Source organism: Eptatretus burgeri, chromosome 12, assembly GCF_056783735.1.
Source record: "Eptatretus burgeri isolate ZD-2024b chromosome 12, Ebu_testis_v1, whole genome shotgun sequence".
In the NCBI taxonomy this organism is placed as follows: Eukaryota; Metazoa; Chordata; class Myxini; order Myxiniformes; family Myxinidae; genus Eptatretus; species Eptatretus burgeri.
In genome coordinates this window covers 56,424,205-56,438,723 of record NC_140972.1, presented here as the reverse complement: position 1 = coordinate 56,438,723, position 14,519 = coordinate 56,424,205, and the positions used below count along the sequence as shown (strand labels likewise).

The 14,519-nt window shown below is 40.8% G+C and overlaps 1 protein-coding gene across 1 annotated transcript in view; it reads left to right on the top strand.

Moving 5' to 3' along the window:
• The window catches only part of GPAM (glycerol-3-phosphate acyltransferase, mitochondrial), a 304,531-nt gene that overhangs the window by 20,177 nt on the left and 269,835 nt on the right, over positions 1–14,519 (top strand). Inside the window, exon 3 of the mRNA XM_085848071.1 lies at positions 9,623–9,736. Within this exon, the coding sequence (XP_085704197.1) occupies positions 9,623–9,736 (114 nt within the window). The remainder of the gene's footprint in view (positions 1–9,622; positions 9,737–14,519) is intronic.

The following is a 14,519-nucleotide window of genomic DNA, read 5'->3' as shown; positions in this document are numbered from 1 at the left end:
CCATGTTTTGTTGGGTCAGCCGTGGAACGTTTTTGGTCCAAGTCTTTCATGAACTGGCTGGTCAGATTTATCCACCAATATTTTTAATGTGCACCAACTAATGCTAGTAGACGGGACATCCAGATTAATGTCCATCCAAGGAATGATGCACCTTGTGGTGCATCGCCCTTCTTGTGGAGCACCACTATGATGGTTTATAATCGGGTTGAGAAGCAAACTCTGAGGCAAGTTCACTACCTCTGCACCATCCCGTTGGACTATGTACACTATGTGATCAGTAATATTTCTCACATTGATTTTAAATGGAAGTTGTCAGGAAAGCTGAGAGGTGGTGAACTTGCCTTTGACCTTTCCTGTATGGGTTTGATTCCTGACCTGACCACAAATTGCAACCCTGGTTTTCAGCAGGCAGCGCATTACATTTATGAGTAGGCCATTCTTCTGAGGGACATTCAGCCGGTTGTCTGTTCTGCTATTGTTGACTACTGGGCATTAACCACCTACGATGCCTTTCTGAAGAGTAGGCCATTGTGTGCTGGTATACTGGCCAAATTTCTTCCCAAGCCTATAGCAACCTGTGACAAAGTGGTTACCTGTACAGTGTTGGTTCTCAGCCACAGAAACTACCTTGGAAAATCTGATACTGGTGGAGACAGACAGACAGACAGACAGTCATGCCCATGGATGGATTATTCATGCATCAAGTAATTTTTCTCCTTTTCAAGTTGCTCTGTTATTTGTTTTGCAAACTTAAATACAAGTTGGATGAAAGGTTTTGCATAGTCAAGTTACTCTTTGGTTAAGTCTTCCTGCATGGGTTGTCAGGTTAATTTGAATTCAGCAAAATAAGATCAAATGACACGTATTATATCTAAAATAGTTTTATCGACGCGTCAAACAGCATATCACAGAGTATTTTAGTCTTGCTGCCCGATTAGAAGTGCCTGGGAATGTACATCGTCATAAATTATTGGCCATGATGGTTCATCTATTTATTGTATCTTCAAATACTGTGGAGTTTTTGAGACTCCTCTCCCCCTACCCTCATCTTCCAAACTGCTTTTGCTTCTCTCTCCACTCCCACACTCCCGTAACCTCATTTCTTCCTCCTGTATCCACACATTATCTTCTTTTTCCTCCACTAGTTATACCCACTCCCTGGCACGAAATATGGAGTCAATACCCCCTCCCTCAGATAGGGATCAGTGGTTCAACGACTTCAACACTTTCACATGTACAGGTGAAAATTGCAAGTCGTCTTCCCACTCTCATATGGAGTTGGGGGGGGGGGGATATTTTGTGCCCATGACCTGACCCTGGGTACCCCGAGCATACAGAGATGTAACAGAAATAGACACCATTATTTATAAATAATTTATTTATTGAACATTTTTGATCATGAGGTATATTTGATCCATTTTAATTCAGACACTAGTATTTGGTAGACTTGCCATGTGCGGATTTCAATGCTTTTAATTCTTTCAACCATAGAACTAACGAGTTCTGAAATTTTTGCTTGTAGGATTTCTGCCCAGGCTTCACGCAAAAGGTTTAGGAATTCTACCCATGATGTTGGATTCCTGGATTTTTTCCACACTGCTCGATCCAATATGGCCCAGAGGTGTTCAATGGGTTTCAAGTCAGGAGACTGACTTGGCCATGGAAGTCGCTTGATCCCATTTCTGTCCTGCCATTCTTTGGTCTTTTTTGGAGTGTGGCATGGAGCTCCATCTTCCATGAACAGATTGTTGTTTTTGACCATCTCACCAGCGGAGAAGACGGGGCGAAGTACATCCTCAAGGATAGAAATGTATATCGTAGAGTTGATGTTGCCAACACACTCCACAAACTCTGACCGACCAGCACTCCAGATTGCTCCCCACACCATCACTGAAAAACCACAGTGTTTGACAGTTGGCTGCAACTGGTTAAAAGAGAACTCGACTGGGAAGTCTTCAGACCCACATGCGTCCACTGTCATAAAGTTGAGCAAATTGGGACTCACCTGAAAAAATGACAGTTTGCCCAAATTCCAAGGGTCTGGTGGCCATCTCGTCGGCCCACTTACTTTTCCTTTGAATGTTCGCTGATCTAAGAATAGGTTTTCTCCTATCTGCTCTCCCATAGTCACCCAGTTGATGAAGGTACCGCATCGCAGTTTTTGAGCTAACTTCGACCTCCTCTGAAACATCTGCTGCCTTGCAACTGGGAGTTTTCTCAATGGACCGCATGACAGCTCAAGGACACATTTCTGAGGGCCCAGGTCGACCAGAATGGGAAGCTGTGGATTCCTTGCCTTCGCTGGTGAATTGCACAATCACCCGCTTGACCGTAGAAAGTGGAATGCCAAGGTTCTGAGCTATCTGACGCTGGTTGACTCCACCTTCGGAATGGCCAAAAAATCGTCCTCTTTGAAAATAGGAAAGGTCGTGTGCTCCCTGGGTTTGAGGCATAGTTAATTGTCAAATAATACCTAGGAACTCGTTTCTCCAAAGAAATAGTCGAATATTAGTACAAATCACTGAGTAAAACTGCATTACACAGATGAAATGAATAACCTTAAGGTGTCTATTTACTTCTGTCATGTCTCTTGTTTGCAAAATTTGATTGACATAATCCAAGCGTTTTTAGATTCTATAAGGTTCAGTCAGACATACAAGCACACATTTACATACGAACATTAAGTGAAACGTGTGAAAAAGGGATTTTTGTAACACTTATTGTTACTGATGTTGTGGCTGTGGTTGTTGTTTGTGTACTCCTTCTGTCATGTACCTTGACATTTTTATATTCCTTTGAGAAGTATTACCGTATAGAGTTTTGTGTGCTCCTTCCATGTCCCTCTAAACTAAAGGCTTCCTACTGTTGTGTAATAATAAATGGTATCGTTGGAACGGCTGCTGTTCATGCTGCTTCTTCAATCCCAGAAAAACGGGATTTTCAAACGGGCATCCTTTTTAAATGGTCGCAAATCTTTGTTCCAAGTACAGTAAATTGATAAGTTGATTTTAAAGCAAAAAAATCCGTGTGTGTGTGTGTGTGTGTGTGTGTGTGTGTGTGTGTGTGTGTGTGTGTGTGTGTGTGTGTGTGTGTGTGTGTGTGTGTGTGTGTGTGTGTGTGTGTGTGTGTGTGTGTGTGTGTATGTATATATATATATATATATATATATATATATATGTGTGTGTATGTATGTCGTAACGTCAATCACCCTTCACCAAGGTATGAAGACAGATGATGTGTACTTGAGAGAAAGTTGTTTATTATTTACCAAGGTACATGCGCACGGAGCATGGAAAACACCATGAACATATGCTCGGAGGGTGCCGCCACACTGTCTGAGACGGTTGTATCCACTCCCTTATGTACTCGGTTTTATTTTTGGACAAATGTTTATCTCACATTTTGTCCTTTCAACCTAACCAGCTGCAAGCAGTTGGCTCATTTCATTACAAGAATTGTGAAACATAAGTAGAGATAAAGAGGAAATAACTGTTCACTCTCTTGCCCCGCTCCCACAATGCTCCTTTGGATTACTCAAGGTTAATCATAATCATATTTCTACATACACTTTTCCAATTGTTCTTCATGCCAAGCAGCCAGCCAAGAGTATAGTTTGATTAACACCAAGCCTGCAAAAACATATAATTACTTGGAAAAGCAAAGCTAATAGAAAAAGGTAGGATTCCTGACATGTATGTGTGTGTATGTGTGTATATATATATATATATATATATATATATATATATATATATATATATATATATATATATATATATATATATATGTATATATATGTATGTATATATTATATATTGTTCCTGGTGAAGCTGGCGAAACGTTGCTTGAGACCGGGTCTGTTCTTGCTTTTTTTTTCTCAAATTAGCGGAGTCGATCGAGTTTTTTTTTTTTTTTACTTTTGGTTTGAAGCGCCTTCTTCTTCTTTAAAAAAATGTATGTGATATATATATATATATATATATGTATATATGTATATATATATATATATATGTATATATGTATATATATATATATATATATATATATATATATATATATATATATATATATATATATATATATATATATATATATATATATATATATATGTATATATGTATATATATATATGTATTAATTAAGTCATTAAGCCAAGATATATATATGTATATATATGTATGTATATATATATATATATATATATATATGTATATATATATATGAAGACCACAAGGGGAAAACCAGAGATGTCACTTTTTATAAATTTCAGGGTTATTGCACCTGCCAATAGTTGGCAACAAAAGGTTTCCTCTCACAATATTACTTTAACAAATAACCAGGGGTGTCACATAATTTATATGGTATAAAGTTTAGCCGTGCAATGAAAAAACAAGTGTTGTCAAAGCTGAACAAGTAGAAACCCAGAGTTGACAGTACTTTACTCCTGGTTATCTCCCTTTCATTCATGTTAAATGTTCCACCATAATATTCAGAGTTGAGAAACTAAAAAATGAAAGGTTGTAAAACTTTCACAGCATAAACTCTGAGCACTACAATGGCCTCTTTGGTTATATCATGGGCTCCGTAGTTGGTGCATATCGTGGTTCAAGCCTGGTCAAACCTTTATTGTGACTTTTATGGGAACCACACCGTGGCTTAATGGTTAGCGTGTCTGAGTACCCATCCTCATTCGATGTACCCACTGCCCAATCAACCTGCTTAGGTATATGAGAGAGTCACATGAGGTGCCTTCGGCTATCGCGGGGGTGGTTTATCCTTGGTTTCCTCCCGGTTTTCCATCATATTAAATAGTACGGAGTAAGAAATGGAGAATCCGTCGTCATATAAGCGAAATACCCTAGAGCAGGGGTCGGGAACGTTTTTGACTCAGAGAGCCATTAAAGCAAAATATTTGGAAATCTATTTCAGTGAGAGCCATATAATATATTTTAAGACTGAATTCAACTAAATGTGAGTATAATAAGCCTCTGAATTTATTCTTTTAAATAATGTTGTTATAATACTCACCATTAATGGGACTTCTGGTGCTGCATGGATTTGCTGATGGCTTTGTAGTCTGGTTGGTACTTGGTGAGGTTAAGCTTCATGCAAGCGTTGAGGCTTTCATCCGTTAGACGTGATCGTAGGTTGGACTTGATGTTTTTAAGATGTGAGAATGACTGCTCACAGACATACGTAGATCCAAACAAGGTCAATACAGCAATACTCACACGCTGCAGTGTGAGGTATGTGACAGGAAGCGCGTTCCAAGTTTTGATAATATCAGCTCGTCTTCGGGTTGAAGTTTTCTCATTTCTGTCCACATGTGCTTGCTCGCCAACTCTGCTTTCTGTCGTGCGATTCTTTCCAAATCTTCATTCAGTGACTTGAACTTATTCACCCACATGTCTGAGGCCTTCAGGTCAGCCACTTCTGCTTCAAAATCTCTGACGGAGACACCAGGAATGTAACTCAGGTCGGCTGTGTTCAGTGAACACTCGTTTGGATGGGTGATGAACTTAAAAAGACGAGTGTGCTCACGAAATTCTCCAAAGCGTGCTTTGAATGACTGTAGGAGACTGGATGTGAAGCCAGCTAACTGGTGGAGATCAAAGCTTTGAGTGGGCTCACTTGCTGTGCATGCATCTTTAAATTGTCTCAGTTTTTCAAAATGTAGTAAACGACCTGTTTCAAGATCCATGATAAAGAGCTCCAGCTTGTTTTCAAAAGCAAACACGGCTTGTTGAAGGGATAACACTGTATTTCCAATGCCTTGCATTTTCACGTTGAGCTCGTTCAGATGTTCAGTCATATCCACGAGATAGTAAAACTTGAGGAGCCACTCAGTTTCGGCTAGCTCAGGATGCTCAATCCCTTTCATTTCAAGGAAAGTCCGGATTTCGTTCAGGCAAGCCGCGAAACGGCTAAGCACCTTCCCTCTTGACAACCAACACACATTGCTGTGCAAAAGCAGACCGTGATAGTTATTTCCAACTTCATCCAGCAGTGTTTTAAACTGGCGAGCATTTAAGGCTCGGGCAACAATAAAGTTGATCACACGAATGACCAGCGACATCACTTCGCCAAGCTGCCCATCACACATCTGAGCACAAAGTGCCTCCTGGTGTAGAATGCAATGGAAACTTAGGATGGGTGTATTTTCATGTTCACGGAGAAGCGCCACAAATCCTTTATTTTTTCCCCACCATACACGGAGCACCATCAGTACACACCGAGATAAGTTTATCCATTCGTAGATTTTTTTCTTGAGCGAACTCCATGAAAGACTTGAATAAATACTCACCTCTTGTGGACCCTTTTATTGGCAGAACAGCAAGACTTTCTTCACGCAGTGTATCACCAGCAGCATATCTTGCAATCACACTGAACTGCGACAAATGGCTTACGTCTGTTGACTCATCCAAAGCCAGGGAAAAGAACGGCGCTGTATTTATGTCCTTCACTTGCGTTTCCTCCACTTGGTTTGCCATCATGATGGTACGATCATGAACAGTTCTTGCCGACAGAGGCATGTCTAGTATCCGTTTGATTATCTTGTCTTTGTTCGGAAGATCATCAAAAAGTTCATTGGCGACATCCAGAATGAACGTTTTTGCATACTCGCCATCTGTGAATGGTTTTCCGTTCCTCACTATTGCTAAAGATCCAGCAAAGCTGGCGGAATTATAGTCACCTTGCCGGGTCCATACGCGGAGTTGCTGCTGGCTGGCTTGCACCATGCTCAGTAGCTCTTGGCACGCTTTCTTTCTGCTGTCTCCCACAGGGTATTTTGATGCAAAGGTAGCATGGCGCGTGTCGAAGTGCCGCTTTATATTCGACCGTTTCATCGATGCAATTTTGTCATTGCAAATTAGACACACCACAGAACCTGCTCTCTCCACAAAGGCGAATTCTTCGGCCCATTCGTCCTGAAATGTACGATACTCCTCATCTTTTTTTCTTTTCGCCATCTTCTTCGTCGAAGGGTTAGCTTTGAGCAAATGAGAGAGAGGGAGATGTTGACCCAAGTGAGTCTGGCTGGCCTGCGCACGGGCTGACATACTCGAGAGGTGCGGCGCGGCCAGCCGACTCTGGGATGCTGTCGCCTCAGCGGTGGCGCGTGATTGGTCGAGATGAATTCCGTGACGCGTCTCGGCGGCGGCACGTCATTGGAGGAACCGAAATCACGAGTCGCCTCAGCGGTGGCGCGTGATTGGTCGAGATGAATTCCGTGACGCGTCTCGGCGGCGGCACGTCATTGGAGGAACCGAAATCACTACTCGCGTCGGCCGCATGACTGGGCGAAACAAAAACCGCTTCAGACAATTCGGAGGTGTTTTTTCTTCTCTCCTTCTGCCAAGTTCAGCCCTGCACGTGAATGAAGCACGACACCATTCAAACTATAGGTAAAGCTTCTGCGAGAAATATTGGGCTTTCCAAGTTTCAAACTCCAATTTTATCTGCGAGCCAGATGCAATCATCAAAAGAGCCATACCTGGCTCGCGAGCCACACGTTCCCGACCCCTGCCCTAGAGTATGGCGTTGAACATCAATCAAACAAAAAAACAATGACTGTTTTAATGTTGAAAAAAATAATCTGTGATCACCAAAGTCATGTAATGTATGCTAATAACCAACAAGCATTAATTTGCGACACATCCTGGGTTAAAATTGCATGGCAATTATTAAACAAGGGAATAACCAGTGATGTCAGTTTCCAACATTGATTCGTTCTTTGCTCTTAAATTAAATAACACAGAAGCTTGGCAAATGCTGCATGCTTAATTTGATCGGCCAATGATCACTCTTCCTTTTACTGGAAAGAAATCTATATGACAGTTATTAAACAGTCCACCAAAGTCTTGAAACTTTGTTTTTCAGTTTCTTCAAAATTGACTTATCCTGACATCTCTGGTTTTCCCTTTGTGGTCTTATATATACACACAGAGTTGAGGCTCGTGGAAGAGCTATAACACTGAACGGTCAAGATGCAACAGCAGAAAAGGATCATTCAAAAGAGGAGGAAAACACTAACAGCAGGGTTGAAGGACAAAATGGTGGGATACTTTGATCAATAATGGGTGTGGGGAGGAACGAGAGGATGAAGAGGATGCATGTGGTGAACAGGATGAATAAAGAAGTCAACTCTCAGAAAGGAAAAACTGGAAATTTGGAAGAACGTAGGCTTTTGGTTGGGGTGGGGAAAACTGAGGTTGCAAAGATCATGATTTTGGGTGGGGATGATCTTTGATGGTGGTGAACAACTGTATTGAAGACATGGAGAGAAGAATGAGATTGAAGAGAATGTGGAAGTTTGTTCCACAGGTGTCAAAAATGAATGAATGAGTGGAGGTAAGCAGTAATCCTGGATTTAGGTAGTTTCACTATAAGGGGGGTTGATGGTGAAGGGGGTGGGTTGACAAAGCATAGAAAGTGCAAAGGGTGCATGACCAGAAAGGAGGCGGTAAAAGACAGAGACCACCGACCTGTTTGCGATGGTGAAGTGATGGGCCCATCGACTCGGCTTCAGCACGGGAGGTTGCAATAATCTTGAAGGCCTTGGTTTGGTTTCCACGGCATCAAGCTAAGTAAGGTGTGAGGCAGGAGCGCCAACCCAGAGGCAAGGGGATTCCATCAAGCTGTAGATGAAGGTCTTGCAGGTAATAGGAGTTCAGGTGTGCCAAGGAAGGATTTTATATGACTGAGGATGCCCAGTTGGCAACTGGCTTTGGAGGCCAACTTTGAAATGTGGTTTGCTCAAGAAGGATCATTGGTGATTGTGAGACCCAGGAGTTTGAATGACTGAAATTCTTCAAGAGGATTGTTAAGAAATTTAAAAGGAGGGGTTTTCCAAACGGTCCTTTGGGAGAGAGATTGTGAGTGTGAGAATTGTCAGGATTGAAAGACATTCCAAGTGTTTGACCATCTTGTGATTTTGTCAAGGTCTGAAGAGAGGGAAGAGACTGCAGAATGCCTGTCTAAAGGATTAGGGATGTTCCAGCAGAGGGTGCAGTTGTCACCAAAAGGACCAAGGGAATTTTTCAGAGAGATCATTTACGAAGATCAGGAATAGGATTGGATCCAGAACCATACCTTGAGGCACTCCAGCCTTAGCAGGGAGAGAAGATGAGAGGAATCCATTGAGAACCACACATTGGCTATGAGTAGAGAAGGTCATTAAGCCAAGAGTGGAGTTTGCCTTTGATGCCATAGGTGGAGAGTTCGGTCCTTTTTTTAAAATTTTATTCTACGACAGCAGGAACTTCTACATTAAAGATCGAAGTCCTGCTGCTTCTTCTTCGCATGACTGACAGATTTGCCTCCTTTTCGTAATAGTTAAACCCATTCCATCCAGTAGCGAAAAAGGTATCTATATCCGCTCCCTTAAACAACATATAATGAAGGACTGATGATGTAATGCCATGATATAACAGCCTTGGGTATAAGAGACTTGAGCTTGGGAGAATATGCATTAATTGGTTCAATTATCATTTGTACTCTTTGGTACGGATTCCCTGTCATTTCTTCGACTCGATGATTGAGTGTTTTTACCTCCAAGACTGCTGTTGCAGATAATTTGCAAAGCAAATCTTCTTTCTGTATGCTGTTGCTGTTTTGTTCGCAGATGAGCCCTGGTTTTGTCTCTTTCAAAACATCCCCTTATCACATTGAGACCTTCCTCGGGAAAAAGAGGCCATACGTCGGTCGCTGCTGTGATGTTTGCACGCCGAAAAGTCGGGTAAGTGAGATGGTTATCTTTGAAGTTAATTGCTGGAGGCTGTCATTAAGCCAAGACATGTTCTGAGATTAAATTCTAGGCTCCAATGGTTCGTCAGGCAAGCTGGGGGCTTTTATTTTAGGTCCTGTCAGTCTGTTCATGATGCATCCGTTCGGTGCCTGTACTTGACTCATTTCTTTCATATTCAGTACATGCTGGCAATGATATTTGGGTGTGAGGCATGTGAAATGATTTTGCCTTTGGAGCCACAATTTTATTTCTGAATCTTGGCAGTTTAAAATAAAAAATAACTTTATAGGAGAACTTTACATGCACCTTACCCTCTCCATTACCAGCACAATTTTGAATTATTTACTTATAAACACCCTACCATCCTACCATTATGGATTGTTAAGATTTATATACACCCTACCATTACCAACACACAGCTTCAAATAATTTTTTTTTTAATATATACATTTCACCTATTTATATACACATACCACCTTGAATTGTATATTTATTTATTATACATCATTTGCCATCTCACCCACCAAAATATTTATTTATTTCAATGTAAAATTTACACGTTCCATGTTAAGTGAGGTTGCAGGCTGTGTTCTTGAGAAATCGCATCGTTTTGAAATGATACTTTGCAAAATGCTTTTTCATTATTTTTTTTTTTTTCTTCTATTAAATTACAATTTTGTTGTCATTTCATCAAAATCCATCTTAGAATAGATGATTGTGACTGTTGCTTCCTTGAGCCAATTTGTGGCCAGATCCTTTGAAATGTGTACAAACCTGAAGAATGTGCTGTATGCCATACTATAATTACACAAGTGTCTGTTTGTGTATTTGACAACTTTGTATTCCTGAACTGCTGGATTGTGTAAATTAAATTGTAAATTAATGTATGAGTTTTACTGAAAGTGTAAAGAGATGAGTTTAAATCTGGTGGTTGTACTTGAAGGGGAGGGTCAGAGTATTGTTTAACAAGGACAAATGTGTCCAAGAGCAGCGTCCTAAAGGTTTAGTCAGCTAAAAAAAAACAAAAAAAAAACAACTTCCCATATTTCGCCACGTGCCTTGATTCAGCCAATAGTGAAACCCGTCATAGTGTATTTACGAAATATAGTGTATTTATGAAATAAATAATGTATTTACAATACATTAAATGGAATAATCTTTAAATAGTAACGTGCACTTTTCGAAACTTTAAAGCAAATATCCGAATATATTTAAATGTTCATGATAGACGCTCTCAAAAGGCACCCTCAATGCGGTGATGTTTACAGGTGCTTAGTATTTAAGGAGATCCAGATCGTGGTATTAGAGCCGAGTCCTAATATAAAGGTTTTGTGTTCACAAGATGAAGAAGAAGAACAACAACGCTGAGCGTTCTTAGAGCAGCGTTCGCTACGCGAGATGCTGCTAAAAAAAAGGGGATGGTAAAAATCTTACTAAAATCTCCCAATTCTAGGGGATTTGCTTGTGTTTTATTTATTTTTTTGCTTTGTTTTTAAATGGAAATTGCCCCAAACAAGACATAAAGCCACTCGAGGGAAGGTTACAGTGCTAATAGAAAGTGTACATCCCCTTTCAAAATTTTCACCTTTTGTTGCCTCATAGCCTGGAATTAAATTGCTTTAAATGAGACTTTTTCCACCTTTATTTACACATCGTAACCCACAACTTCCAAATGAAAAACCAATTCAAAAAATTTAAGAAAATTAATTAAAAATATAAAACTAGAAATCACTCATGGAGTACATACCTCCGCCAGGGGTAGTCCAGGGGCCAGGAGGACCCACCATGCACCTCCCTCAGCATTCATTGGGACTACTATTTTCTTACTTATTATGGAGCTGGTGAAATTTTAAAACATGTACCCAAAGAATAAAGTGTCACAATCAACGTTTTTTGGGGGAAAAACAATACCGGCTTTAAAGTAGCAGAAATTGCATTAGATAGGGGGGTGGGTAATTGGAAAATGAAAACGCGTCACTTTTTCCTCTCCAGGGTGTCTTCTTTGTCAATATTTTCAATGAAAAATTTGATTTACTCATAATTTCAGCCTTTAAAAGAGATTTATAAGCACCTGTTTCTTATTTTAGTCTCACTAGGAACAAATATGGGGAATCTCTAATGCCTAAGATAAGACTTATTTACACAATCCAATCTGCTAATAATGTCCTTTCCCTGCATGCCCACAGAAAAATATAATGTCCTAGTACTTCATGATCACAAATTTCACTTTTACTGTTTTAGTCTTCATCAGAGGAGCTATCTGCAGCATATTTCTGTTCTCCTGTTTCATCATCAGATTCCTCCAGTTCTGTTGCATCTCTCTCCAGCACATCAATTAGTTTTTGTGGTAAGATCATTTCATCTGCACACCAGAGTGGTTCTCCATCCTCTTTCCATGTCCTTCCCAGGGTTTGGGGATCTCATATATGGCAACATTTGCCATTTTTCATATTCATGTCTGATAATTTGCTCGAGCAACATGTTCTCTCAAGCATGCCCTACTCGGAGGCAATCTAGCCAGGTCAATGGTACTGGATGTTAAACTGTCAACTGAAATATCCCCATCACACTTTGACTTGAGCATCAAGTGCCACACTTCATCTTTCTCTCCGATTTGGATTTCCCATACAGTGCACAGGTGAACTTTTCACACCCGATCAGAAGATAATCATCAACATTGCAGTCATCTCCAAAATGCTTCAGGGCATCACAGTGTGCAGGAGATTTCAGTTACTTGAGAGGTTTAATCTGTCCAATACCCCTGAAAGAGCTGACTGAATCACAACCGGTGAATGCATGTAGCGCCAGCATAGCCTCACACATTTGCTCTGTGTTGTGTTTAGAGAGATTTGTAATGTTGATAAGGCGCTTCTTGTTGCCATGACCTGTATCGAAGAGGATAGTAATGTCTATTTTCCTGGCATGATACAGCAAGATCCAGAATATGTCGGTCTGGACTCCTGACCCTTGCATAATCCTCTGCATACAAAGCCACCCCATCCAAGAACTCCTCTCTCAACATCACACAGAAAAACCCACAGGACGTTTTTCCAATTTGAAACATTAAAGGCCATTAGGCCATCCGCATGTCTATCCTTTCCCATTGCCATGTTTGGGCCACTTCTAATTGTCATGTAACAGTCAGGAAGGTTAGTATCTGGTAGCTCCTTTAACGAACTCTCATTGGTTCTTGGAATGGTTGCACTTTCGGTGTCTGCCACCACTTCACCCACAATATCCTGCAGCATTATCCCATGTGCTGTGTGGACTGAACCTGCCTCATACAACTCATTGACAATCGTATCAAAATTATCAAACTCAGAGTGAAAAACAGACTGGCTAGTAGGATTGCGGATGATACTTGCAGGTAGAAGAGAAGCACTCCCTTGCACAGCTTTTGCTATTGCTGTCTCAATTTCAAGGCTAAAACTCTACCCTTCACAATGTCCAAACTTGTTTATTAGTGTTAGTGGCTCGTCACTACAAAACATATGGCGAAGTGTCATACACAGCAGTATATGTTTGGGCATCATCCACTTCCCATTTGTAGCCCCTCTACAAATGTCCTGACTGATGGACAACACAAGTCCATTGACTCTGATGTTTTCACAGTCCTTACTGCTAGACAGAACAATCTTAAAGAACATTTCTAATTCTTCTGGAACAACACCTTCAATGTTTTTGAGATATTCCACTTGAGATGTGGGCCATATCAATTTAAAAAACATGTATCTTAAGCTGATAAACCTCTTCTGAAGGCTGAAATTATAAGTAAATCAATTTGTTCATTTAAAATATTGACAAAGAAGACACCCTGGAGGGGAAAAAGTGATGCGTTTTCATTTTCCAATTACCCACCCCCCTATCTAATGCAATTTCTACTGCATTACAGCCGGTATTGTTTTCCTCAAAAAATAACGTTTATCGTGACACTTTATTCTTTGGGTACATGTTTTAAAATTTCACCAGCTATATAATAACATAATAGTAGACCCAATGAATGCTGAGGGGGGTGCATGGTGTGTCCTCCTGGCCCCCAGACTCTAGTCCAACCATGTCAGAATTGGAGGACCCACCATGCACCCACCTCAGCATTCATTGGGACTACTATTTTCTTACTTATTATTTTTTACTTATATTTCTTACTTAATTATTATTTTCTTACAAAAAGTTGCAAACGGATGATGACAAAACTCGGTGGAGGAGTTGGTTAGGTGACGAGAACAAGCCGATTCTATTTTGGTTCAGGTCTGGATTCAGATTCAGTCTATCAGTGGGATAGAAAATGTAAACTGTTCAGCCTGGGCTGAAGGTGGTCCGGATTCAGATTCAGCCTATCAGTGGGATAGAAAATGTAAACTGTTCAGCCTGGGCTGAAGGTGGTCCGGATTCAGATTCAGCCTATCAGTGGGATAGAAAATGTAAACTGTTCAGCCTGGGCTGAAGGTGGTCCGGATTCAGATTCAGCCTATCAGTGGGATAGAAAATGTAAACTGTTCAGCCTGGGCTGAAGGTGGTCCGGATTCAGATTCAGCCTATCAGTGGGATAGAAAATGTAAACTGTTCAGCCTGGGCTGAAGGTGGTCCGGATTCAGATTCAGCCTATCAGTGGGATAGAAAATGTAAACTGTTCAGCCTGGGCTGAAGGTGGTCCGGATTCAGATTCAGCCTATCAGTGGGATAGAAAATGTAAACTGTTCAGCCTGGGCTGAAGGTGGTCCGGATTCAGATTCAGCCTATCACTGGGATAGAAAATGTAAACTGTTCAGCCTGG